The sequence below is a fragment of the Pocillopora verrucosa genome, chromosome 1 (genome assembly GCF_036669915.1).
Source record: "Pocillopora verrucosa isolate sample1 chromosome 1, ASM3666991v2, whole genome shotgun sequence".
NCBI lineage: Eukaryota > Metazoa > Cnidaria > Anthozoa > Scleractinia > Pocilloporidae > Pocillopora > Pocillopora verrucosa.
Window position 1 is genome coordinate 22,691,447 of NC_089312.1, and position 26,337 is coordinate 22,717,783.

Here is a 26,337-nt window from a genome sequence, read left to right on the forward strand (position 1 = left end):
ATGAATTGTCGGTAGCTAGCAGATGATATAGCAATACCTTTTTGGTCTGCAATGAACCTTAGTGAACCACATATCAGAAATCCTATCCCTTTCAATGTGATGATATTATTCCATTTTTCTTACATTATATCTGTTTTGGGATCACAACTTGCAAGCAGTCCATCCATGGTGGTTTGCTCTCAGCCTTTCAGTTTTTTCTTGTACTTATTTCTTTGTTGTTTATGTTGTTTTTGTTTTAATTTTCATTTTTGTGCAAGTTAACCCCACCATATTGGATCCATGAACACTGTGTAAATTGTGGCTTTCTTTTTTCTCACTTTGTGCATATTGATTTAGGAGAAAAAGGAAAGTTTGTGGAGAGGCTAATTCCCAGCATTTTTTTCATGAACAGAGTAGTGAATAGTACACAGGTTATGTTTTCAGTAGGTTAGGCTTAAAGGGAAGGACCCTTTCTAAAGTGACCTTCTGATCTTTTGATTTTCAGTCATCTTATCTACCGATTCTACCCCTTAGCTAATGGTGTTGCTCAAAGCCGTCATTGTTGACCTTTGTTGACTGTATAGATTACTTCAGGTGAATCATGTGATTTCCCGCTTCTTTTCTTGTTGGGACGTAAAGCACTGGGTCGAGTAGTCAAAAATATTGAAAGCATGAGTGGTATGCAAGAGCCTGAAACTAGCTAGAATCCAAGATGGCGGATCGAGACGAAATGGACGAATACACCAACACAAAGCGGGTTCGTTTGTCATCTGACGCTTCTCTCGCTCAAAATATTAGCTATAGTGATGATAAAGATAAATTTGAACCAGAAAAAGATTTCAGATTGCAGTTCACGGCAACTGGAGAAGGTGATAATTCGAAAAAGCCGTCGTCTGAGTCTACGTCACGTGAACAACATGTCGGCCACGGAGGACAAGAAAGACGTCAAATTGACGACTTTCCGACTTGTTTCAGCGTAGAAGAAGGCTTAGATGATATTGATGAACATCATTATCAGCCTGTTGCCGGTAATTATAATTTATTTGCTCTTGAATACCCGCAAATTATTACATCAACACGGTTTTTGTATCCGCCATTTTGTTTTTGTTCGTCGGTTTCAAATGGTCGCTTTGAAATTTCACTTCTCAAATCAAAACTTGCTTTTCCTCGAAAAAGCATGCTACTCTGGGCGCTATTGGGAAACCGAAACCCTTGATTGTGGTAGTTAATAAATTTTCTTCACCCTCTGTCCCCTCCATAATGAATACAGCAAATTTGCACAAATTTGTAAGGTCTTTAGAAAGGATTCGCACTTATAGTTATATTGATCTTTGACAAAGAGTTGTGTCTGATCACAAACAAGAACAAAGAATTTCATTGTTATCAATTTCATGGTGAAGCCTGGTTACCAACTCAATATACATACCTAAGCTTCTTAACCTATTTTTGTATTTATTAACTTGTTTAAAAAGTACTATTCTTAAAAACACATCTTAGTTACATTTTAGTGTCAACAGATCCTACTGTATTTAATTAGGCAGGTCCACATCAGCCTTTCACTGACTTTTATTGACCTGTGTTGACAAAAAATGTTTTGTGTATGTATTGAAATCACTTTTGTGACTTGGAATGGTGTTAGAACTTATCCATGACAATCCATGACATTTAATTTCCCATTTCAATGAAAACAGATAACAAAATTATACTTACGGCAATATACCTCGCTTGTGTAACAGATTCGAGACTGACTTTGAGACTTGAGGTTTCTACCTGTGGGTGTATTAAGATTCAAATTTGGTCTTTCCTAACGATTATCATTCCTGGTATTTGCTATATTAGGTCCCATGGGATGGATTGAACAGCAGATGAGTCATGATGTTAATCCAGAGGATATTCTTACCTACATGATACCCCATGCTCAATTGGTAAAACTATTTTGCTTATACTTAACAACTTTTTGGCATGAATTTCCCATGGGATGTGTATGTTTCATTAACTGCTCAAAAATTAAAAAAAAAAAACCCCACTTAAACTTGCACCAACATTCCTATCCTTCTTCTTACAGTTATAAGTCTTTTCAGCTTGTATCTTCAGTGAAAATTAAGATAGTAATTTAAAAAAAACTTTTTTGAGACCTTGTTATGAATTTATTGGCATTTCAGTGGTTTTTATACAGGTATGTGGTGAATCAACATAGATAGTAGAGATGGAAAATGAATACCACTGTGCTGGTGGTAAGAGGCAAGATGATGAGATTTGGTCTTGTGGTTTTCTCTCAGCTATTTTGCAGGTTTTTTTTATAACAGACTATTTGAGGTGACTGGTCAGATACAGCTCTATATACTTGTAGCACAAAATTGGTCTAAAAAATTGAATTGAATATGAAATGTCCTTCATTGTCTCTGGTTGAGTGGTCTTTATTGTTTTCAATGATATTTTCTTCATTTAAGCCTCCCAACCTCGATAAAACAACTTTATGGAAGATTATCATTGACATTCTTACTGAGCCTTCTCCAAGACAAAAGCTTGACCATTTTAATACTCTTGATGATGTTGTGGAACTTCTCAAAGGATCAAAGAACATAGTTGTTTTAACTGGAGCTGGGGTATGTAGCTTTTCTCTCTAGTAAGAGTACATTACTCTTACTAGTATTATATATTTGTTTCAATTCTTATACCTATGTGCAACAACGATATTCAGTCAATAATTGTATATAGTTAGAGGTGAAATATGATGAAAAATAACTGACCAGTTGAGCTCTCATGCATGCCAACTTGGAAGCTGTTTGCAGAATAGCCATATAGTGCTTCTTTATGATGAAATATGCAAATTTACCCTCTCAAGAGAATCACAAGGTTAAACCATTTACTGTATCTGTATGTTTATTTTTGTGCCACAAAACCCACGGATATTGTTTGCAAAATAACTTAAACTGGTTAAGGTGACTTCACACTCTCACTGATTCATTCCCTTTTGTACTAACACTTCAAAAATCAATCATTGAATCCTCATTGGTTGCATAGTTTGAAGTTCATTTGTTTTTACTTTGGTTTGGGATTTAATTGACGTAGAATCCAGTAACTTTTTGCGCAAATTATCAGATTTACTGTCTGCATTGTTTATGATAAACTAGATATGTTGTATGATTACATTGCAGGTATCAGTGTCCTGTGGTATTCCAGACTTTCGCTCTCGAGATGGTATCTATGCTAAATTAAGTGTTGAATACCCTGACCTTCCAGACCCTCAGGCAATGTTTGACATTTCATACTTCTGTCAGAATCCACGACCATTTTACAAGTTTGCAAAAGTAAGTTGCTCGTTGTAAATGTACTTTGTAATGAACAGTATAAGAACAGTCCATTAATTCATTAAATTAGATGAGAGTTTGTCCCAGTTTCTGTAATCTAATGACTCATACAGGTAGGCATGGATGGATGTAATCAGGAGTCTGTCATCTTCCCTTTACACAGTGTACAAATGTACTATATACCATTTAATCCAAACACTTATAATACAGTGTAACAGTTCCAACAGTAAATCCATCTTTGCTTGTTATGAATCAAGGCAAATGAAAGTTTCTGTTTGGAAAGTTGGCTCATTGTTTAGGACCTGATTGGACGAGAAAATTGTCAATTTCACTAGGCCTAGCTATTTTCAATATTGTGACAGCAAACATTTAATGAGGATGACAGTTTCTTGCTCCACCTTATTTCTTTTGTTTATTTAACTTACTTCTTGTAGTGAGAATCGCTCACAATTCCCTTCTTACCCCTTTAACTCCCAGGAGTGATTAACATGTAACTTCTCCATATGGTATCTATACATAATCCTGCAAATGGGTAAAGAGAATACTCAAACTTATCAGGTAGTAGTTGTTATCAGACCTGGGAATTAAAGGGTTAAGAATGAATTAAAAGATACAAAACTTGTGCTCTCTGTTTCAAACAAAGACGGCATTGTCTTAAACATCATGATCCTCCACCTTTTAAGAAACAGGAACTGCTTTCATTGCAGGATGATATACTTATCATTTCCCACTTGTGTTTTATAACAACCACCACCCACTTTTCTGAAATTAGATTGCAAGTTATTTGGGGAATACATGATGGACTTTCATTTAAGTTCAAATTTTGAATAATACATAATTTGTGGAGGAGTGTGTGTTATTGCAAACCACCACAAATGCTATATATTTTTTTTGTTTGCTTGTTAACTTTTGATGCATTATTTTTACCCTAGGAAATATATCCAGGAAAATTTAAACCTTCCCGTAGTCACAGATTTATCAGGCAGCTAGAATTGAATGGCCAACTTTTGAAGAATTATACCCAGAATATCGACACTCTGGAACAGATTGCTGGCATATCAAGAGTCATACAATGTCATGGTTAGCTATGTGATTGTGATTGGGTGAAACATTTGGAGATTAGATGAGAAAAAATCAAAAGTAACATATGTCCCAATTTTCTAGTCCCTAAGTAACCCTTTTAACATCAAATTTACTCACAGGCTAGATTTTTCTTCCAATTTGAAGTCTTTTTAACTTGAGGTTTTCTAGAAATTGTCAAGTATTTTTGAAAGAAGCAAATGCTGGACAGGGCCTATTTCTACACGACAACATATAATTTGTAGTGTGTAAATGGTTAATTTACTGTGTAGAACAAGAAGATGCAAATAGATCTGCACATGCAACTAAATAACATGGCTGTCCAAGCTTTTCCTTTGCATAAAGTGATTAGGGGTGGAATGACATTCTTTCAAAAAACAATGCCTCAGTAATTTGTGGGGTCTCACTGACAATTTGCTCACACCCTGTACACTCATTGTTGACAAAATATGAATTAAGTGAATTTTTTTGTCCACTACAACAACTCAGTTACTTTTCTGTGGCCTAAAGATGTTGTGCCTTTCTGCTGTCCAGCAGGCATATCATAACTATCTGTAAGCTCTACCACTTGTATACACACAGGCAGAGAACTGAAATTTTCTGTTATTAATACTTCAGTGATTTTTGGAACATAATATGATAAATTACACTGTAACCACAGGGTCATTTTCTACTGCATCATGTACAAACTGCAAGTACCAGGTTTCTTGTGAGGCCATAAGAGATGATATTTTTAACCAGGTTTGTTTATTTTTATTGTTTTGTTGAAAGAAATTCTCATAGTAATTTTGTTGTAAATGGACAGCATTTTCTAATACATGACACACAATTCAAAAGGAGAAAAATAATTTTTTTACATGGCTTTTTCTGAAACTTGGTTTGCCCCAACTGAAGCCTATTTGAAGGCATTTTTTGTACAGTGTTAGACTATGGGCAGTCCTTCCTTTTCAGCTATGTCCGAAACTGATTTTAACATTCTACAGGGAGCTCTTGTTGTGATGCCAATGTGTCCCTGAAGCTCTATAGGCGAGGGACTCAAAACTGACTCATGGAGCTCCCATGGTGCATTGATGACATCTAAGAGCTCCTCTCAATTTTTTTTCCTCTGATTTTTCTTTTGACTCAGCAACGGACTTGGCCAAAATGGAGGGACTGCTTGTAGTCCAGTACAATGTACTGGATGATTCAAACCCTGCTTGTGCTTTGCTAATAATTATGAATTAATAGGTGACGCTCTCTCAGAAAGCTTTTCTCAACCTGCTCAGTTACTTGGATGTAACAGAAGGCAGCTTGTAGTTCTTCCAATGTGGACTCCTACATGTATCACTCCAAACTGCAAGAATGTACTAAAAAAGCAGCAGTCTGAATTTGAAATTCAACAGAGACTAATGTTGCACAAACTCAGCTCAAATGAAACCAGTCCATATTTGTCTGTTTTGCACTCATCATTTGATGGACTGGATCTAAAAATGTTAGGACCTTTTGCTTAAATTTTTTGATAGGATTGATTTTCTTTGTTTTGTTGTAACCCTTGATTCCCGGCTTTGAAAGATGGTATAATGTCGTTGGTTATACCACTTGTTTTTGATGTTTTTTTGTCACCTCTAGGCATATTCATGATGATAGAGTTTTAATGTCAGTGATTTTTTCAGGTCATTCCTCTCTGCCCAAAGTGCCCTCAAGATGGAAGCTGTTTTGCTATCATGAAACCTGGTATCCTTTGAACATTTCAGCAAAACTGTATTTGACAGAGACATTGTAGCATGATTTGCACATTAATAGGAAGTTGCATATACATTTTTATATCAACAAAGTGTGTTAAAAATCTGAATAGTACTTCACTTTTAAAATTCATATGAAACTACTTCTGGAATGGACCAAAGAAGAACATTTTCCTCATTCTTAATATCCAGGATATTGATGACATCTTACTGATCTTACAAAGAGTTGTTTGTTAGATCAGTAACAAGCAATGCATTTATGTTCCGAGTATTGTTCAATGCTTTGCTTTCAGTAAACCTGAATTGAGCTATCTGGGGCAATTTAGATCTTGCCTCCAAAAGATCCTAATATTTATTAGGATGTAACTTTTAAGGGCTTAGAGTAAGGTTGAATTTTACCCCTTCAGTGTTGTGAACCTTGCTGTGGAACATTTGCATGCTCTTCACGAGAATTACACGAATCTGATTAATTCATACACTGCAGGTGCCACGGTGAATGTTTGTTTCGGAAGTGATTAGGCTAAAAGTAATAGTGAATGAGTTAACTTTTGCTCATGAGTATAGTTTTCAGAAAGTTACAGGTCTCTTGACTTGAGTATTTTAGATATAATATTCTTTGGCGAGAGTCTTCCCTCTGAGTTCTATCACAGCTTGGATGAGGATTCAGAAAAGGTATTTATATGTAAAATGATGGGTTAGTGTTTTTTGTGCAGAATATCACCTCATTTGTTTGTGGTAATATTGAGTGAACTACCTTCTGTGATCAGAAGGTGGAGTTAATTGTGCTCTGTCTATTATAGCGATCCCCCGATAAACATCTCATATACATGAACAATAGCCTTCACTTGGCTCGAAAATATGCTTGCATATTTTTTCGTGGACATTATGTGTTGCAAGAAGCAAACTGTTTTCCGGAAGAGAAACTCGTGGAAAACTATGAAACCTGGCCTAAGTGAGCAGAGTTGAAGTTTCTTGTGTCACTGTTCTGTTCTGTTGTAGGCTGATCTTCTGATAGTCATTGGATCGTCCTTAAAAGTTCGACCAGTTGCCCTGATTCCAAGTAAGTTTTTGTACAATTTATCTGGTCTTGTATATTTATTGTTGACTCAATCGGAAGCCGGTGTAAGCGTAAAGCGGAAATTAATTGAGGGTTAATTGTCTTTTTCCTTCTTATTAACCGCTCACTTTTCCTCCCTTTAAACCGCTCCCAGTTAAGTATTTGATAAACCATAATGTGTCTTGTAACGGCTCTTAGTTGTTGATGCTGACGATTTGTTTTTCATGTGCAAAGCAGTATTGCTTCCCATTGATTTCATAGCTATCGAGAGCAGGATCGCATCAACTGTATATTTTAGTGCACAGTAGTGGCATTTGTGCTATGAGATGAAACCTTGGATTAAAACGATAGAAATTTTAATGATGTATAAATTGCTATCACTTAGTGAATGGTAGTTTTGTTTACCTTTGGCGCTGCTCACTATAGGTCACGTGCCACCTGAGGTTCCACAGGTGCTTATCAACAGAGAGCCGCTTAAACATCTGACATTTGATGTCGAGTTACTGGGCGACTGTGACGTCATCATCTCCGAGCTTTGTCAGCGGCTGGGTGGGACTTGGAGCGGTTTGTCAGATGATTTGGAAATTCCTTGTGTGAAAAGATTGCGATCTTTGCCAGCGAAGCTGACTTCAGATGAGGAACGTATCGAAGAGAAGGGTCACTCGTTGGGAGAGAAAGAAACTTCTGAGGTAAGTAGAATGGATAGGTGTTAGGGCGTTTTTGTTTGCGTGCTAAAGAATAATAAACAACAGCAAAAACAGAATCAAAGTAACCAGGAAGACCAATTACAACAAGTATTATTCCAAGGAGGCAACAAGAACTCAGATTAAACAACTGTCTCATTTGCGAGAAATTGGGAGTGGCTAAGCTGCGATCGGTTTTAGTTTTCTTGAACAATAACTGAAGAAAATGAAGCAAGCCCAGTACAATCCCGGAGTGCCTTTGCTCTACAAAGACCGGCTGATCACGTGACAATTTATCGGTAAAATTGCTGCTAAAATTTGATGAAGTACAAAAATAGAAAGACTGTGGTGATTCATACCAGTCGATACCGGCCTAATCATCGAGTTTACGGGAAAAAAAGAAGTCACGTGATCAACCCTTTTAAAAATTGCTCGAACAAGATTGCTACAAACTGTATTGTTTGTTCTTATCAGCAGAAGCGGTTTCGTTTAATGGTTGCCTTTTCTTTTCTTCAACCAACTCATTCAGTTTTGATTTGGTGCTACTAGTACAATTCAAATTCGCGGAAATACCCCTTAGGCAATGTTCCTCTCCCTTAACCCCCCCCTCCCCCATTTCTGTTTCTAACCTTACTTTAAATCAGTTTTCCCTGATGATGGTTTCAAGTTAAAACTAAAGCATTGATTGATTACCAGACCATTGGCCGTCTTTTTTAGACGAAATGTTGATTTTTATACACTGCAGAATGTACCAAACAATGAAGACATATTGCCCGATGAAGCGCAAGTGCGAGATGCTGTAAGTACACCCAATCAACTCGACGGTCACGTGACTGTTGGTGAGAGTAGTGGCTGTAGTGACACTGGTAACGAGTTAAACCGAGAGCACCCGAGAGCTTCAGCTAGTGGAGAAGAAAATAAACATCCTACAAACAACGACACAAAATGTGAAGAAGGTATATTTTATATGCTCTTTATAGTTTTGTAGTCTTCTAGGGAAGATCCATGAAACTTAACACATAGCAGCAGTGAAAAGAACCGGATCGACTGTCCTCTGACCTAATATAGATTAACTGGGAGTAGTAGAAACTCCCTCATATTGAGTTTTTTAATTTTTGTTTATTTTCATAACTCATCATTTCCAGATTTTCCCCGGTTCATATTTAAACCGCCCAGCTGTTATATTTTCTACGGTGCCGAATTGATGGACTCGCCATTCCCCTCTCCCTCCCCCTCCCCCTCAAGAAACATGACGAGCTTCTTAGATAGTACAAGTGAGGAAAGTGACAGCGACAGTGTGGGAGAAATCGATGATAACGAAGCTGGTGGCGATCAGTTGGATGGAGTGATCGAGGATGTGATAGGAGTTAAAAAAAGTATTGACAATGGCCACCAGACAACAGCAAACAATGGCATGTCACCGATTAATCACAGCGTTGAAAGCGAAAATAACAGCGATGACGGTTTTGGAGAAGGCGATGTAGAGAAGGCACTGGAGACCAGCAACGGTGACGTGACCAAACAAACCTTGTCTTTAATCCTAGGTGGCTTGAGTAGCTACACATGCGCAAGCGAAGAGAATAGTCGATTGTCAGCTGGATCTGATGATCCGGCGTCTGCGGGCTCAGGTAATTCTTGCTGCTTGTCGAAAGCGACGGAGACGCTGTTGACCGACCGCCCCTTCAGTGTGGTTACCATGGGAACAACGCTGACCAAAAGAGAGTGCCTCGAGATTGAACACCAACATCGGTTTAAGAAGACAAAAACAGGAGACTCTGAAGACAGCCAGAGGGGCGATGATTCAGTGCAGCCAGAAGCAGAAGTCAATGCTACTAATGATGACCATGTGTCGCATTCGTGAGCTAAATCGCTATTTATTCCACACAGAGTCTGAGTACTATTTTGTTGAAATACGCATCGTAATTATTTTATATATAAAGCGCATATTTCTTTTTGACCAATAGTTTGTAAGTGAAATCTTTACCACACGGAAGTGTATGGCTCAGTTCTAGCTGTTATCATTCACACGGAAAATTATTCTGAGTAACTCCCCATTCTAGCGCATACAGAGAGAGGTAGTGTTCAACGCCGTTACCCGTCGCTTTAAAGTCTCAACGTAACTGATAATAGACGAAGATTTAGGTCGTGAGCAGTAACTCACTGACCACGCTTACTTCGTTTAACCTTGCAATTTTCTTGTCAATTACTCACGAGTTCATGTTAAAGTTCGGCAACTTACTCGATAACCTTTTAATAAAGCCCCCACTAGAGACTCGCGACGTTTGTCTCAGTGGCGTACCCCAATACTGACCTCAGTCTCTCGCGGGCGCGACTTTCTGCGCGTGCGTGTCACTTAAATCAAAAGCCTATTACGTATGCTACCTCTTGCTTGCTTTCAGCCAATTGTGCTGTTCTATAATTCACGTTTGGTTAAGGGCAGTGACGATGAGAGCTGACTGCATTCGCGGCCATCTTTTTCAGTAATATCTCATCTGATGTGTTTGCGCCAGTACTGAGTGCAACCGTTTTTCTAACTTTGTTCTTCCCCTGGGAAACCTTTGGGATTTTCCCACATCTCCGAACCATAACGATTTCCCTGGGTGATGCTTTTAGTAGGAATCACTGCTGCGTAATGAAGTAATTTCCACTCCGCACAGTGGTAGTAGTATGCTCATGTGTAAATGGAAACAAATTTACAATATACAGCATTGTGCAATATTTATCTCTTACCCATTAGCTTGGGAATTATTAGATGAGCTTGAAGCTCGTTGTACGGAACATTAAATTGCGAGAGCCTTAAAAACTGTAAATCAGGTGAAGCTGGGATGGGGTTTGAAAATAAACTGTTCGGAACGGGAATTAATGAGATTGTCTCGATGATCAGTGGACATTTTTACGGTTAAAAGTGTGGAAGAGGAGTTGACGTCATGACAGCAAGAGTTGCAGCGGGACCCTAGCCTGGGTACCCTGTGGGTTAGCCGGAAAAAAATTTTCAATTATCGATGAGGATCTAGATTAATTAAAAGTAAGATTTCAGTCTGGTCCTTTCCATATGAAAAACCTTTGAGCTCAATTATCGAGATGTTGATAACAAAAGCCAAAAAACCATCGCAACTATTTCCTCATAACCTAAATCGGTACCGCTAAATAAAAAAAAACATTTTGTTTCGCCTTTGATCTTTATTTTTACAGCAGTTATGACCTTTACATATAGTAGTGAAGAAATACAATGACAATGACAAGTCGTGTTATTTTCTCAAATTAAAAACTAAGACTTAAAGCTACAGTAGATTATGCCATCCCATTCTGCTATGAGCGTTCGTTGAGCTTTGTTCGGTTTGCTTCGTTCAACTATTTAATCTTTAAAATTACTTCAGGTGACATCTGCGTTGTGTTTTTTTATTTTATAGATATACATTTTACCCAACTATTTTTGTGTGGGATTTCCCACACTTAGTCAAGGCCCGCGAAATTTATTTCTTTATTTCTTTATTTATTTGTCCACGAGAGAGAAGTGCTTGTCACGTGGTTTCTATTTGCGTTCAGTGAGCCGTGAAGACTGGATTCCAGTCAGCGTTTTTTCATAGTGTATTGTACGGCGGCCATTTCTCTTCTCAGTCATTGGGTTTTGGAGAACTTACTCGGAATTTCATATTTGTTTCTTGGGGATTTTCGTTTCCAAGGTAAGGATAAGTCATTTCATATTTTCACGGGTTCTTTGCGTGCTTTAACTTTTCAATTTTGTTGTGGGAGCTTCACGATTAAGCTCTCACGAAAGGCGATTACGTTTGTACACCTGGTTTGTGTTCTTTCTTTCATAATCTGAGGCGTTTGTTTCGTTATTTCTTCAGGTGTCTATAACAGAAGATTTTTTCACGTAAACCAACACGCTGAAACGCGGCTTGTGTTCAGTGCAGGTTGCACAGGAGCTTTTACGTTTTCACAAGCCAACATTTATCGGCTTGGATCTTCGGTGCGGGTTGTGTCAGATTGAAAGGAGTCATTGTACTCTCACAAGCCAACATTTGTCGGCTTGAATGTATTTGTGCGGGTTGCGCTTCAAAGAGTCTCAGGGTGTCTCAAAGTGTCTCACGAGTGTCTCAAAATGTCTCACGAGTGTCTCAAAGTGTCACAAACTGAAAGAAACTATTGTTTGCCTTGAACTGTCAAGAGTGTTATCTATTTTAATAAACTGAGTTTCTAGTTAGTTGGATTGTTGTTGTTGCTCGCTCAAGCACACAAGTAAATATGGGGATCTCCATTGACCAATTCCGTTCAAGGATTGGATCTCATGAAGATTTACATCCTGATTTAAGTGAAAACTATGACCTCTCTGATAATCTCAACATTCCATCAACATCGCTGAATAATGAACCACTGATATTGAATGAATTACCTGATTTCGATTTCGTCAAATGGTCCAGACACCCGATAAAGAGCAAAAAGAATTTTTTATCACATTTTACATCAGATTAAAACCTCAGAAACCCCTTTCTACTGCTTCCTCAGTGGAGGGGCTGGTGTTGGCAAATCGCATTTAACAAAAGATTTGTATCAGGCAGTGCTTAAGTATTATAACACTAGGGCTGGTGATGATTTTCATCAGATCGAAGTTATACTATTAGCTCCAACTGGTAAAGCTTAATGGTAACACTCTTCATAGAAGAGTCCACGCTAATTTGCATATCGCAGAGCGCCCACAAGAACTCGTTTCTACGCTATCGTGTATCCACGAGTTAAACAGTAGTAGCAGAAATTTTTTCAATTGTTTTTCAATGACTGTTACGAAAATATTTACTGCTCCAAGTATTTCCAGTATTGCCGTATAAACAAATAAATAGCCTAAGCCACCAAGAGGTAATTTAATTGTTGAAGACGATTACCAAACGTTCAAAAACACGCCAAAAAGCTTCCAGGGAGGGAGGGAAAGGCATATTGCTTGATAAAAGTATAAGTTAATACCCCAGATCTCTCCTGTGAATCTGTATTTGTTCAAATAATTCCCGCACAAAAATTACTATTCAGGCTGTTGATTCCAGGCCTAATATCACCCCTGTAGTACAGTTGACTCACGGTAAGCGACAGGTTTGCTTCCACTCAAAAACCCCTTGCAAACACTTTGTCAATGAAATCCCACACAAGTACGCATTGCGGACCTATTTTTTAGTCTACTGTTCAAATTAACGTTTTCTGTCTTTTCAAACCGATAAACAATGAGATTCGCAAGTAAATTTAACAATTCAACAACGAATAAAAGGCAGAAATAACGAAATATCAGAGAAGGAGTTTTTAAAAGTTTTGCTCAAAGTTTAAAGAACTTTCAGATGTCCTCATCCTTAAATCGTCACCGTTTCTTCAAAGTAAACACTGTTGCGACAATTTAAACATCCCATGCCTGTAATAAGAGTCGTCCACAAGTGGTTAAGTTACATGAGGAACCTCTTCAGTGTGGAAGTTTTTTAGTTTCCTTTCCATTGATAACGAGAGAAGGGTTATTGCCCTTTTTTCCGGACGAGGATAAGCTGACGAGGTGTACAGTAACTAGCTCACTAGCTACTGAAAAACATGAATACAGTCATCATCAACGACATACAAGTTGCCGGTATTAGATGCAGCTATTGAAATTCCTTTCTGTTCGACCTCTATTTTGTAAAGAAAGTTGCCTTCCACTGTGAACACCTTAAGCGTCTTATTATGATCCTCACTCACAATCAGGTTGTCAAACTTGTCAATGGCAAGACCACCTGGCTTCGTCAACCATCCCTCAGCGGATCTATAACCACCAATATCATACAGAAACACTCCGTCTTTGTTGAACGTTTTGACGCAAGCAACCAGCAAGTCACAGGACACAAAGAACATGTCCTGATGATAAACAGAAAACCGCGGGAAGTGTGGATCGCTGAAGGACTTTAATAATTTTGTACCATCAGGGGAGAGGACGTCTACTGAACTTTTACCCCGGTCACAAACGATTATGCTTCCATCGTGCGAAACAGACACCGCCACCGGCTGTGTCAGGTACCCTTGGCCGATTTCTTTAATTGACTCTCCTCTTTCGTCAATCAAGTACAATTTTTTTTTGTGGTTGGAAAGCAGAATTGCAACGAAACTGCCATTTATGGTGAAGTCCATGGAAAATATGATGTCCTCCAACCAAAAATGCCTTACCAATGAATGATCAGCACCAAGTATTAGCATTAATTTATGCCATTTGACTGCGATCTCGTTAGTCTCCTTGTTAACCGCAAGAGCAGGGGAAAACGACCCGTCATCCACTGTTATATCAAACGCACGTTTGTATTGATGTGGAGACACCTCTACACTCCAGGGACTGCCAGTCAGCGGCTGACCATTCACTGTAATTGTTACGCTGTGCGGACCTACAATATCTGGTGTGAAGCTCACAGTGTAGTTACCATTCCGATTGTCTTCAATCTTCTTTTTTACAAAGTTTCCTGACAAAGCCTGAATTTTTACACCAACTTGATTATCTGCCTCATAAAAAAGATTTCCTTTCGCATCCTTCGTCGAAAACAAGATTTTTATTTCTCTTCCAGCCTCTACTTTGAACGCATCTGTTAACAGGAGAAAAGAAAAGAACTCACTATTCCGTTTTTGTTTTTTTTACGTGCTTGTATGTCTTAAACGATAACCTGCATGGTGTAAGCTGATTGGTCAGTTTAGCCGAGCGACGAGAAAAGGTGATGTCAACAATCAACTTGCTGAACATTATCGACCTATGAACCACGCTATTGACTGGGACTCTGCGCAGCACTAATAATTTTCAACGACTGAATCTGGAAAGCTGGTTTACAGACTCCCCTAAACAGGTGTCAATTACTATCGGCTCCATACAAACGACTTATGTACGATATTAATATCTAAAACGAACCGAACAGCACGACCTAACTATACCGACGGATCGAAACTGACCAATCGCGACTGACTTACGATAAGTCGTGATTGAGACTTACAGCCAATAACATCACGGCTAAAGTGACGTTATTAGCTGAGTTTACACGAACCAGACCTAAAACTCAGAATTAAAATTATACGTAGTAACGACCAAACCTGAACAATTTCATCACGAGTTTGTCTATAGTGTGAAAACGGCAAAACGAATGGGATACGCACCAAAACTTCTCAAATTGTTTACCAGTCCAGAAAAGTGAGGTCGAAAATTTGAGCATTGTGCTTTTGAGCGTCACCCCAGAACTGAAATGGCATTGCGCTCATAATTTTTCATTATGCTCCTTTAATAATTATTAATTTAATTGTAGAGCTTTTGAGAGACTTCAACCTCGTCTCTCGATTCTCAAACAATGCTGTAGATTGTTTTTAAAAACTAGGTTCAAAGCTAAAATACGAGCAAATGAAATAGTTGTTGACTAATAAATCTTTCATACGATTAGAATACAAACGAACACTTTCCTCATTGCCCTCATTAAAAGTTCAACAATAGAATAAGGTCTACAAAGAAATACAGCCCACCCCAGATATTGCACGCAGATTCGAACAACCAGAGTTCACAAAAGATTGATTACAATAATTACCGTGCGTTTCCTCGGCCTGAAAAGAATATGTCGGCGGTCCAAGGTCGTTCTTTTGTACGGTGAACCTCGGTAGCTTCCTGGACAATTCTCCTTCGTTACTCAGCCTCCATGTGTGAAAGGGGTCTGAAATATGAACAGGTCCTTCATCAGAGTAGTGTACATGGGAAAACAATTTGCAACATTTCAGCATAACTTTAGGAATGTACAAAAATCAAGGTCAGACAAACAGCTCGTTCTTCGTCAGCGTTCCAATTTAACATTTCCGTCAAGTATCTCAAGTGCTATCAGGAATTCTCCGCCGAACTGCTATTCCGCAAAATCGTTGTTTCCCGTTATTGTCATCTTTAACAGCTAAGGCACTCTTACATCATGGAAATATCCACCCTCGAGAGCATATTAAACGGTCAAGTCGAGAGTGTTCAAACAAGTCCTATTTTTTATCTCTTAATTGAGATCAATAACTTATACACTATTTGAGGCTCCGGTCTCTGGAATGCGGCGGTTAAATGTCTACGCACGTGCAAACGTTTTAATTACTAGGTAGTGCGCTTTCAGGTTGCCAGAACCAAGTTATCGGCTCATAAAAGTTACAAAAAAACCTTAAACTTTACTTTTTCTGAACCTTTCTTTGAGCATTTTTCTTTTCTACGTGTATCTTTCATTACTCACTCAGAATCCCTCCAGCGGTTGGCCATCCTATTGAAGTTGGAGGGGGAGACATCCCAACAGCGACAGGTGTTACTGATCGGTTAAAGAAAAAATGGCAATGAGAGGTGGTTATTTCGGCAAATTATAAAGGTAGCATTCAAGCTTCAGCTCTATGCAAAAATTTCAGGTGGTGTGCATGTGTTTCTGTTTTAGTGCCTTCGTGAACAAATCAATTAGACGAGAAGCATTCGGGGAAACTCCACTGGGAGCCGAGGATTAACCGATAAAAGGTTTGAAAAATAGATGAGCATTACAAAGCAAAAGAGATAAAAGCGATGATTTACTTTGATCTTCACCCAAAATTTCTCCAAATTCCTTTTCTGAACCGTAACTGCTGTCCTTCGAAAACGATCCGCGTCTCGATGGGAGATAACTTAAATATGTATCGATATTCTCCCTTCTGGACCAGTCCAAATAAGGAGGAGGTGGTGTATCTCCGCGAATTTCTGTTAAAAAAGATATGTTCAAGTTGATATTAAAACTATTAGGATTAAATTAAAGAACTGCAAGTATTCCAGAAGTTCCTGCATTACATGTGGCTATGTTGTAGTGCAAACACTCCTAAAAGATATAGGATCCTTTTAGTGTTTAAGGCGTAGTTTCCGTCACAAAATAGAAATAATGTAGCACACCTTCAAATAATGTGATAAAAATGATGATTCCTTTTGAGAAATTAGCAGAAAGACTTAGCAGAAGAAAAAGCACTTGGATAATAAATAACTTATTAGACGTTTTGGTATGTAGTATCGCTGAGTATTTTTACTCCTTGTTTGTCTTTCGACTCGCCCCAAGGGCGCTTCCCTCGTATATAAGTAGATAGAAGGTTGGGAAAGAGTAAAATAGGGACATTATCATGAGAATCATGATGCGATAACTTTACTTTACTTTTTTTTTAGAGGGCACGGTAACGAATCCTGCAAGCTGACTGGTTCTTTACCCGGTCAGTATTTTCCTATCTCTGCCCACGGGCCGCGGTAACGCTTTCGTGAATCGCTAAGTACATCCCAAATTTTGTTGCCATTTTATTATTCTATTTTCGGTGGGCATCCACAACTTTTTATGTGGGCCTCCATCGATCCAAATGCATTCTAATACTCAGAATCGGTGTTTTCATTATTGCCCTGCCTTGTGGTCGTAACGTTCTCCAACTGAAATAAGCATGTGCACCATCTGAGGGCAGATAATATAAATTAAAGCCACAGCTATGCCATCAAACATTTTCATTCAAAATCATGTTGGAAGAACATGTTTTACTGTTCAGCCACCTTTTCCAACATTAAATCTTAATGTATTTCGATGTTTGATCCAGATCAAACATTTTCATCGAACATTTTGCATCACGAGTAAATATTTGATCAATTGGCCACCCGAAGTTTTGTGGAACACACACGATATTGAACGCAAATGTTTGATTGTTTAACGGGGCTTAAGATTGCCGTGCATGATTTTTTTACTATATGTTTGATCTTAAATGTTTCGCGGAAAAGACTCTAAATAAATGACTTGCTTAGGTTTTCTTTATTTGCTAAGCTTTGTCAGGCTGATTCTAAGAAAGATATGATATTAATTAGTCTCCTGTTGTAGGCAGGAAGTAAGTATGGAAAAATTTTAAGCAACACGACAAATGAATAATTATCTATATCATAGAAAATGAATTGTGCTATTTCATACCATCGTCTGCCTGATCGGCGACATGTGCAAGCTGATGAATTTCTAGATCTCTTTCTTCCTGTTCTCTGTATACCTTCGAAATCCTGTCGATTTCACTTTCCAGTGTTTCAATTTTCTCTTGCTGAAATTTAATTTCTGCTGTTTTTAATGAAGACAGTACAGCTGCCGCCTCATTTTCTTTAGGTTTTATATAGACGACAGAATCTGAGTTCCTTCTATTTATTTCCCTCTGACGACCATACTCCTCGTCTTTAAAGACTGGAAATCAAAATGAAAAGCAAACAAACAGACAAACACAAAATAAGCCATCAGAAACTCAGTCTTGAATTTTTGTCACCAGATTTTACTTGCTCCAATCATGGTCGACGTATTGCAACAAAATCATAATAACTTAACATCTTTTTGACAACCCTCCAATTTTTGCAAATTTTTGGATGGAGGAAAGACTTCGCACGTCTGTTATGTGTAGTTTCCATGGTGTCCGAGTTGCTTTTGATCATTGTTGTTCATGCAGTGTAATTGACGTTATTGAAGTAGACTCTCTTGTCTTTTTATGAGAGTGGAACTAAGCCATAACCGCCCATTGCTTAAGGAGGATAGTCCTCGGTTGTATCTGGCCTTTTGGCGTTTTAAGAAAAACCTTCGTATCTTCGTTAAACACTGCAAGTCACTGCATGAAAGACCAACGAAGTACAATCACGATATTGAAATATTTACCTTGCACCTCAGAGTCCATCATAAAATCCAAACAGGCGTCTTGATATTCCTGTTCATCAATGTGTACTGTCACAATCATATCTTCACCATCTGCTAGTTGTTTTATTTCTTCTGTCACCAGAAAGTCTTGTAGCCTTGCCTGTAGTGTGTTGTCCTGGTATTGTTCCCATAGCAACTGGAGGGCTGCTCTATCTTCTGCCTGGACTGTAAAGCATAAGGACCCATTCCCTATCGCCCTCAAGCTGTTGGCTGCCGGAAGGATTGCTTCGTTAAAGAGATTTGCAAATTGTTGGATATCGTTGTCGCCTCTGGAATATTTATACAGGACAACACCAGCACCAACTGCCACTACCACACCACCGACGGTCTTAAAATTACAGTGAACATTTACAGCTGTTCGAGGGATAACAAACAAAGTTGATAAATAGTTGAAATTCTCTGCAAACCGAATCAGAGATGGGTCATGGTTTTTCGATAATCATAAAGTTATTTTTTACATTATCCTGCATTTGGAGGGTGGTTGAAAGTCCAAGGCAGCAGGCTTAGGAGGTGCTGCAAAAACCTGAGGGCTAAGTTTTCGCTTGAAGGCGGGAATCGCGGGCTGGAAGGAGCTTGTCTCATTCATTGAGGTTGAAAGCCTGCATTGCAGGATTGGTAACCAGGCCTGAACCCTGTCGCATCTCAGCCACTGGGCTAACACTCCATGGCTGGAGGGTGGCCGAGTGTCAAAAGCATGCCTTTGGGGGAGAGGGCTCAATCGACATTGCAAAAACCTGGTAGCTAGGTTATCACTTGACAGCGGTCATCACTTTTTGATAAGAAAAGAAAAGGTATATATATATTTGATATATATTTTCAAATTGCAGCGTTTTTGAAAACGGGTATATATATATTTATCCGTATGAAAATCATCAATATATATCGCGCTCTACTTCTACGTATCGAGCACGAGCACTGTTCAACAGAAAAATCCAAACAGACTTCCTACATATATATCTATTATATACATACCGAGATTTACGCGCCAAAAAGCATCGAGATAAAAATAGTCTCTTCGCGCTAGAGAAGCCAGCTGATTGCACTGTAAAATGAAAAGAGCCAAATTGACCCCAAAAGCCAAATTGGCCCCAATTTCTCGAGGGCCAGTTTGGCCCATCAAGGTTCGTTTTGGACTATTTGAGCCAAAACGGGCGGGACAGGTACCATTTCGACCCCTCCAAAATCTGAATTGGCCCCTATGAATTCTACTTTGGAACTTTTTCTCAATTTGGCCCTTCCAAGAGCCAAGTAGGATTGACCAATTTGGCCCCAACGAGGTGCAATTTTTGAAAAAAAAAAGAAAATATAAAAATAATTTTCTTTTTTCGACCATATTTCGTTCCCTATACTATTCCTTATAAAGTGTTCAAATTTTCAACGGTTCCTCTCGTAACTGAACACCGAGTCACATAACGAATTAATCGTTGGCTTTTTCTCGAGACGTGAGCGTGAGCTGCCTGTGATGGCATTAGTCGAACCTAGACCACGTGCGTCGGAAACAATAATGAATTATAGCAGCGAATTCGTCACTGAAGAGGCTGTTTCTTGGCTACAGTCGCATGGAATGAGACTTAAGAAAGGAAAGGTAGGCAAAAGAAATTTCTTAACAACGTATTTTATTGCAACTTTATATTCACAAACTTGACCGCTCATTGATCTTTGTTCGTATCTTATCTTGCAGAAAAAGACGGTTGCGACGGCCAAGATCTCCTTGTCATCGCCCAAGATGCAGACGTACCAAGGCACTACATCCCTATTATAAAAGAGCGTCTAAAGCTCAAGAAATTGATTGCAATGAACGCTGAACCTAGAGATGACACGAGTTCTTCGTCGGTACGATAATTAATTTTCCCACCACTCTCTCACTCTGAATTCTTAATCTTTTTCTTGAAAAGATGAACTGATATTTTTATGTCTATGTCTTTGTTTGCATCCACTTAAGCTGATTTTTTGGCTCTCACTCTTTCAGCGTGCAGAATCAAGTCCTTCGAGTAAGATGGTTCAAACGTCGATTGATGATTCAGATAACATCAGCGATTATGAAAATTTAGAGGTGACATTGGCACCGAAAGAAAAGGGTAAATCGCCCAAGGATCTCTGTTTTACGGACGAGGCGACAGAACTGAGCACTGTCTAATAAGTTCTTGTATATTAAACTTAGCAGGATGGTGAAGAGTACATTATCGATTACTTTCTTTCGATTATATCCTAAAGGAAAACACACAAGGTGCCAGTTGGTCAGTTAAAGATGACAAATCTCGGGGATTGCACCTACAAAAATGGCGAGATTTGCTTTATTTTTATTGAAATATATTAGATATGTATTTACTTGCACCATGCATAAAACAAAGTAAACCCAATTTTTAAATCTGGTAAATTAAAAAATTAGTGAATTGAAAGGATGTTATCATACAGTTTAATTTTTTTGAAAACAAATATTTACCTACAGGTTCCTCCTGAATGGCTTTCAAAATTCCAACTACCATCGAGGGTAAGAAACTTTTCTTTGTTTTGTTTTCTAAGTCTACAAGCAATCCTTATTTATTCATGAATACTGAACTAAAACTGAAGTGCATAGAGGTATGATTTCTTTTCTTGATAAGTACATATACAGTTTGGTGAAAATACATCATTGATGATCACCATTATTGTGTTTTTACTTCTTATGCACAGTTTGCTTACAAATATTTTGCAACTTTGTAGTTGCAAAAATTTACTGTTCTCCAACAACAAATTAATTTGCTCATTTGTTTGTTTTTTGTACAGTTCTCTGCCTCAGTAGAGTTGGATACCCAGAAGGGATATCTCATCAGCAGCCTAAAGTACTCTGAGCAACAGTGGATTGCAAAAAAAAAAATTATTGCAGAGTATCCTTGTATGGTTAGCAGGATACTAGACTAAGTTGACTTGGAAACTGAATGGATTGGTATGGTCTAAAAATCTATTGCTTCACCTCTTCTGCTTGCAGTGAAGAGAGACAATTTTGTGGTGCTGAATCTCTTGCCTTAAACTAAAAAGTTGCAAAATAATCACTCTCGCCTTTTAAGTTCATGACCTTTGTTCTTGTGTGTTTGTCATCACATGCATTTAATGAAGTTGTGACCATTTTGGAGGTACAAGTCCAAAAAACTGCTACTTTGGTACTAAGATGAACAGCTAAAATTTCTGAGCCCATTTGCCAATGAAGTCCAGATACAAAGGTTCAAGTACTTTGGGGTTGTATTAATTTTGCCTTTTTGTTTAGTTTTTTTGATTTTGCAATTTTTTAAAATATTCCTGTTGTCAAACCATTAGATAAATATTGGACATAGAATAGCTGATTTTTTTCAGATATTTTGAGAGTCATACATTAGTTTTTCAAGTCTTGAATGGGAGACAAATTACACACATTGAGCTAAACTTCCACTTCCATTTCTGGTGTTTTAGCTTATAGTTTTAGAAAAACTATATATATATATATATATATATATATATATATATATATATAAATGTGGGGGTAGAGTCTACCTTGGCATAAAGTGCTCAATACTGTGGTAGCAGAGCTAAGTATACATAAGTTAAAGAATTAAAGAGGACACATCAATTCTCTGTGACTCTGAATTTCACACCTAAGCGGTTGTCAGACAGAACTTTTGTCTGACAAGCACTTAGGCACAAAACTCAGTCACAGAGAATTGATGCGTCCTCTTTAATTCTTTAACTTAAGTGTGTATATATATATTCTTTTTTTTTTTCTGGCTACAGGCACTTTTTGCACTTTGGCTTGATTTTAATGTGGTTGTAAAACTTGTTTTTATTGCATAGAGTAGCTGATGTTGATTCAGCAATCAGAGATTATGTCCAGCACAAATTTTAATTGTTGGAGATCTTCAATACATCAATCACCTGAATATAGTAACAGAGGGAAGTGTAATTTGTCACTTCTCACAAGAAAAGATTCTTGATGCTCTCATTGGGTTACTTGGCTCATTTATATTTTCTTACAATCGGTCAAAGGCAATTTTGACTTTTTTTAGAGCAAGCATTGCTTGAAATTGGGCACAGGCAGACTCTTGTCACTGTTTCCTCTATTTTCAATGACTTGGCAAATGCCTGCGGTAGTACTTGCTGATAGTTTATATTTTGATAATATCTAAAGTAGCAATATGAGTGCATGTATTCTCACATCCACTGGAAGAATACTCTTTGCTGCTCTAAGGCTCTTTGTTTTTCATATGCACAAATCAAACAAGATCTATATTCTTGTGCAGGAACTGGACCATTTGTTGCCTCTGTCTTATTTTGATAATTTTCTGTACTTTAAATCAGTCTTAATTATAAGCTGCTTTACATTACCACATTTGCTAAGTCATTGAAAAGGGAAGCTTTACTCACAAGTGTCTCTTGGGTGTAATTTCTTGCAATGCTTGCACTGTTAAGAAGTATACTGATTTAGGGAAGAGATCTATTTTAGAAAATGGTTGAATTAATGTTAAATATGTATGTATGTTATATTCTTTCACGTGATGTTTCAAAGTTTGTCTGTTTTATACCACAATTAAGATTCTTAATAACTGTAAAATCAGGTAGCATAAAAGGTTTTTACATAAACAATATCTAGAACCTAATAAATGAGTGTTTGAAAGATAAAGTATGTGGTGTATTTTCATTATTTGAATGTAAGGGGGAAAATCAGCATGGAGAGGAAAGAGCCCTCTACTTCTGAAGTGGCCCACATTGGAGCTGAATTGGCTCTTTTTAAAGGGGCCATTTGTGAGAGGGCTGAAATTTCGGGGGCTGTTTTGGCCCCTATAAATTTGAAAGTGGCCCCTGTATTTTTCAAATTCACCCTTCACATGGTCCAATTTGGCCCCTACAACGGGGTCAATTCAGCCCCGAAATTGGTGCCAAAAACAGCCCCATTTCAATGGGGCCGAATTGACCCTAAGTGAGTGCCAAACTGGACTCACTCGTTTTGGCCCCATTTTTGGGGCCAAATCAACTCTTTTAATTTTACAGTGTGGTCAACGATATTTTTCACTAGTGAAAAACGATGTATCGACGCTCTGATTGGCTATATCATTATTTTCACCAGTGAATAAAACCGTGTTGCTTGCTCTCCACTCCTCTTGACTGACAAATAGCACATTTCTAATAGCTTAGGCGCGTTTTTCTTTAGAAAGATGGCTTCAAATCACACTAACCGTTTTCAGAACCTGGATTCATCAGTAGAAGAGTTCATAGACGGACAACAAAATGAAAACACCAAGAAAAAGACCAAACACGATGTTGCTCTGTTCCACGAATTTCTTGTTTTGAAAGGCGAGACGAGACAAATTGATGAATTGACTCCTCAAGAGCTGAACAAGTTTCTTAGCGAGTTTCTTATAATGGATCACAAAAAAGAAGACAACGAGGAATACAAACCTAATTCCTTAAGGGCATTCTTCGCTATCTTTGAGTGCCATTTGAAGAAAAAAAACTATAGACTTTGCCTTATGAAAGACATCCAGTTCGAGCAAACTCGGAAAACGCTTCAGTCAAAGCAAAGTGACCTAAAATGGAAAGGCATGGGTAACAAGCCAAATGCATCTTTTGAATTTTGAACTAGCGTAGAACTATTTCGACATATTTTCAGGATGTCTTATTTTATTCTAACTAGTTCTGCTCGATAATTTAAATGTAAAGTATTTTACAAGGAAACCATTTCGGGGCAACTCTCGAACTGTGAGGTGGCTTGATCATGACTGCGCATTGTTTTCCTTTGAAAGAAAATGAAGATATGTTCATCCTTGAGTTCTGTTCGTCTATGAATCTCAGTATATATATATTAAATAAGTTATTTCACGGTTAGATCGCTTGTGTACGACTTTTATTCACTCGTTGTGAATAAAAATCGTACGTATATATATATATATATATATATATATATATATATATATATATATATATGTTAATGTTTCTCTCTGCGTGAGAGGTGCGCAGGTTCATTTCCTAAACATCAACTAGCTGTGGAGCACAAAACGTGATACATTGTGGGGTCACAGTCTTTATTTTTTTTAATCACCACTTACCTCCCATTAGTCTTCCAACCACTCTGGGTACAGCATAAACAGCTGCAGCACGAGCTGAAATTTAAATTGTGATTCTGTCATTCATAGATAGGGTAAGCCATAAAATTGAGCAAGGTTCAGCGGGGTCTAATAAATTTGGTAAGCCTCAGGAAATTAATATGGACTTAAAAAAATGCGGTCATCAAAATCAATAGAGGAGGTAAGGGCTTCCCTGGAAACATTGCTTAGTTCTACAGGAAACTGGTCGCTCATGCCTCAAGACTACAAAAGATTGTGATCAAAAGAAAGCTTACATCCATACAACAAGTGAACGACATAAGGCTACAGTCTTGTTTTTCAACAGAGACCTAGCAGAATGGCCCGGACAATATCGAACAACAGACCTGATTCGATTTTGATGATCGAGGAACTGCTATATATATATATATATATATTATACATTAATTGCACTGACATGTCCTTACTTTGACGGCCATATTTATATGCTTAACTCATAGAGACATAACCACGTTACAGCGAAGACCAATGAGCGGGCTCATTCTGACCCTATCTTGCCGGGGTAAAACACGACCGTGCATCCCTCAATAAACTTTCTATTTTAGATTGCCACGGCTCAATGCCTGAACCATTATTTATAATTCTAGACCATTATTTTGATTCGAGTTACACATGAGTATAATTTTTTTTATATTTTCAAAAATTCGATTCAGAAACCCGAAAGTGACGGATTCATTGAAAAGGACAATGAAAACTTCTGATCAAACGGTTTTTAAGGGGATTCACGGTTCTTAAAGGGTTTGGAATAACAAGTACATGCATCCCTGGGCTAATTATAAGCTTCTATTAATTTTTGCCTAAAGTCAAACGAACCTAAGTTCGTTGCTCGCGTCTCAAGTTACCAAAATGTATTTGTGCATGGGATTCATTCGAACTCAGTGTTATTCACATGCAATTCACACATGCCAGCCCTAAAGAAAGCAAAGAGGGACTCTCACCTTGACTTCTTTCCTCAGCTTCCATTCTTTGTCTGTCTCTGATGTCCTCGTCCTTCCGTTTCTTCTCAAATTCATCAACTTCCCATAAGAGTTCATCTTCTCCCGTTTCCTTTAAAATCTTTTTCAAAATTCCAAGGCAGGCAGGTCCTAAAAGGTTCTTGCTTTCAAGTTTCTCGAACAGGACGCGAATACTCTCTATTTCGCCCTCTCTATCCTCCGCCAGATGAGGAGTGCAAAAGTTGATCAGTCGTTCTAGATCATTTAACTCGTCGAGTTTATGAATTACCTTCTCTAACATACAATGATAATTTTTCCTTTTGGTCTCGAAACTTTCTATTTCGTCGACCAGGGCCCATTTCTTAACTCTTCTCAAGAGTTCTTTCAGGTGCTCGAGATGATCGATTCCTAAGTTACTCTGAATCTCTAATTCTTTGAGTAAGGCAGCAACATTTCCAATATTATTTTCACTTCCCTCGGCTATTAGATCTCCACATAGCGACAAGAGTGTTTCGCCTTCAGTCTGCCAGTCGATCCCTTGGCTAACTTTGCAGTGCAAGGTACGGTATTCGATTTTAGACATGGAAAGTAGTAGTTAAGAACACCTTGGAGGTGGAGATGGCATCTTATCGATCACAGAATTGGGGAACAGAATTGCTTGATAAGGGAGTTACTACATCACGGGCGACGAGCGGGGCAGGAAGAAATGACCGAAATACAAGTGGTCAGCGGGAAAACAAATTTAATAATTGATATAGAGACATATCAGT

The 26,337-nt window shown here is 38.1% G+C and overlaps 2 protein-coding genes across 3 annotated transcripts; one reads left to right on the forward strand and one right to left on the reverse strand.

The window, feature by feature from the left end:
* The first annotated feature begins 515 nt into the window (after positions 1–515).
* On the forward strand, positions 516–10,935 carry LOC131796751 (NAD-dependent protein deacetylase sirtuin-1). Its single transcript, XM_059114349.2, has 12 exons — positions 516–1,007; positions 1,819–1,904; positions 2,430–2,585; positions 3,138–3,290; positions 4,223–4,370; positions 5,032–5,111; positions 6,023–6,083; positions 6,696–6,763; positions 7,091–7,151; positions 7,575–7,837; positions 8,577–8,787; positions 8,977–10,935. The coding sequence occupies exons 1-12, from the start codon at positions 692–694 to the stop codon at positions 9,690–9,692; spliced, it is 2,319 nt and encodes a 772-aa protein (XP_058970332.2). The 5' UTR covers positions 516–691; the 3' UTR covers positions 9,693–10,935.
* A 73-nt stretch (positions 10,936–11,008) lies between these two features.
* On the reverse strand, positions 11,009–26,250 carry LOC131796697 (uncharacterized). 2 transcript variants are annotated; one of them, XR_010716260.1, is made up of 9 exons: positions 25,571–26,250; positions 24,576–24,629; positions 18,484–18,876; positions 17,767–18,024; positions 16,380–16,541; positions 16,057–16,128; positions 15,388–15,510; positions 12,988–14,409; positions 11,009–11,258 (listed from the first exon to the last, which is right to left on the reverse strand). XR_010716260.1 is itself a non-coding variant. In XM_066161703.1 (8 exons), the coding sequence occupies exons 1-8, from the start codon at positions 26,148–26,150 to the stop codon at positions 13,385–13,387; spliced, it is 2,667 nt and encodes an 888-aa protein (XP_066017800.1). In that variant the 5' UTR covers positions 26,151–26,250; the 3' UTR covers positions 12,023–13,384. The 2 variants fall into 2 exon arrangements, 1 of the variants encoding a protein (XP_066017800.1); XM_066161703.1 differs by lacking the exon at positions 11,009–11,258 and having other exon boundaries at positions 12,023–14,409.
* Positions 26,251–26,337: the final 87 nt, after the last annotated feature.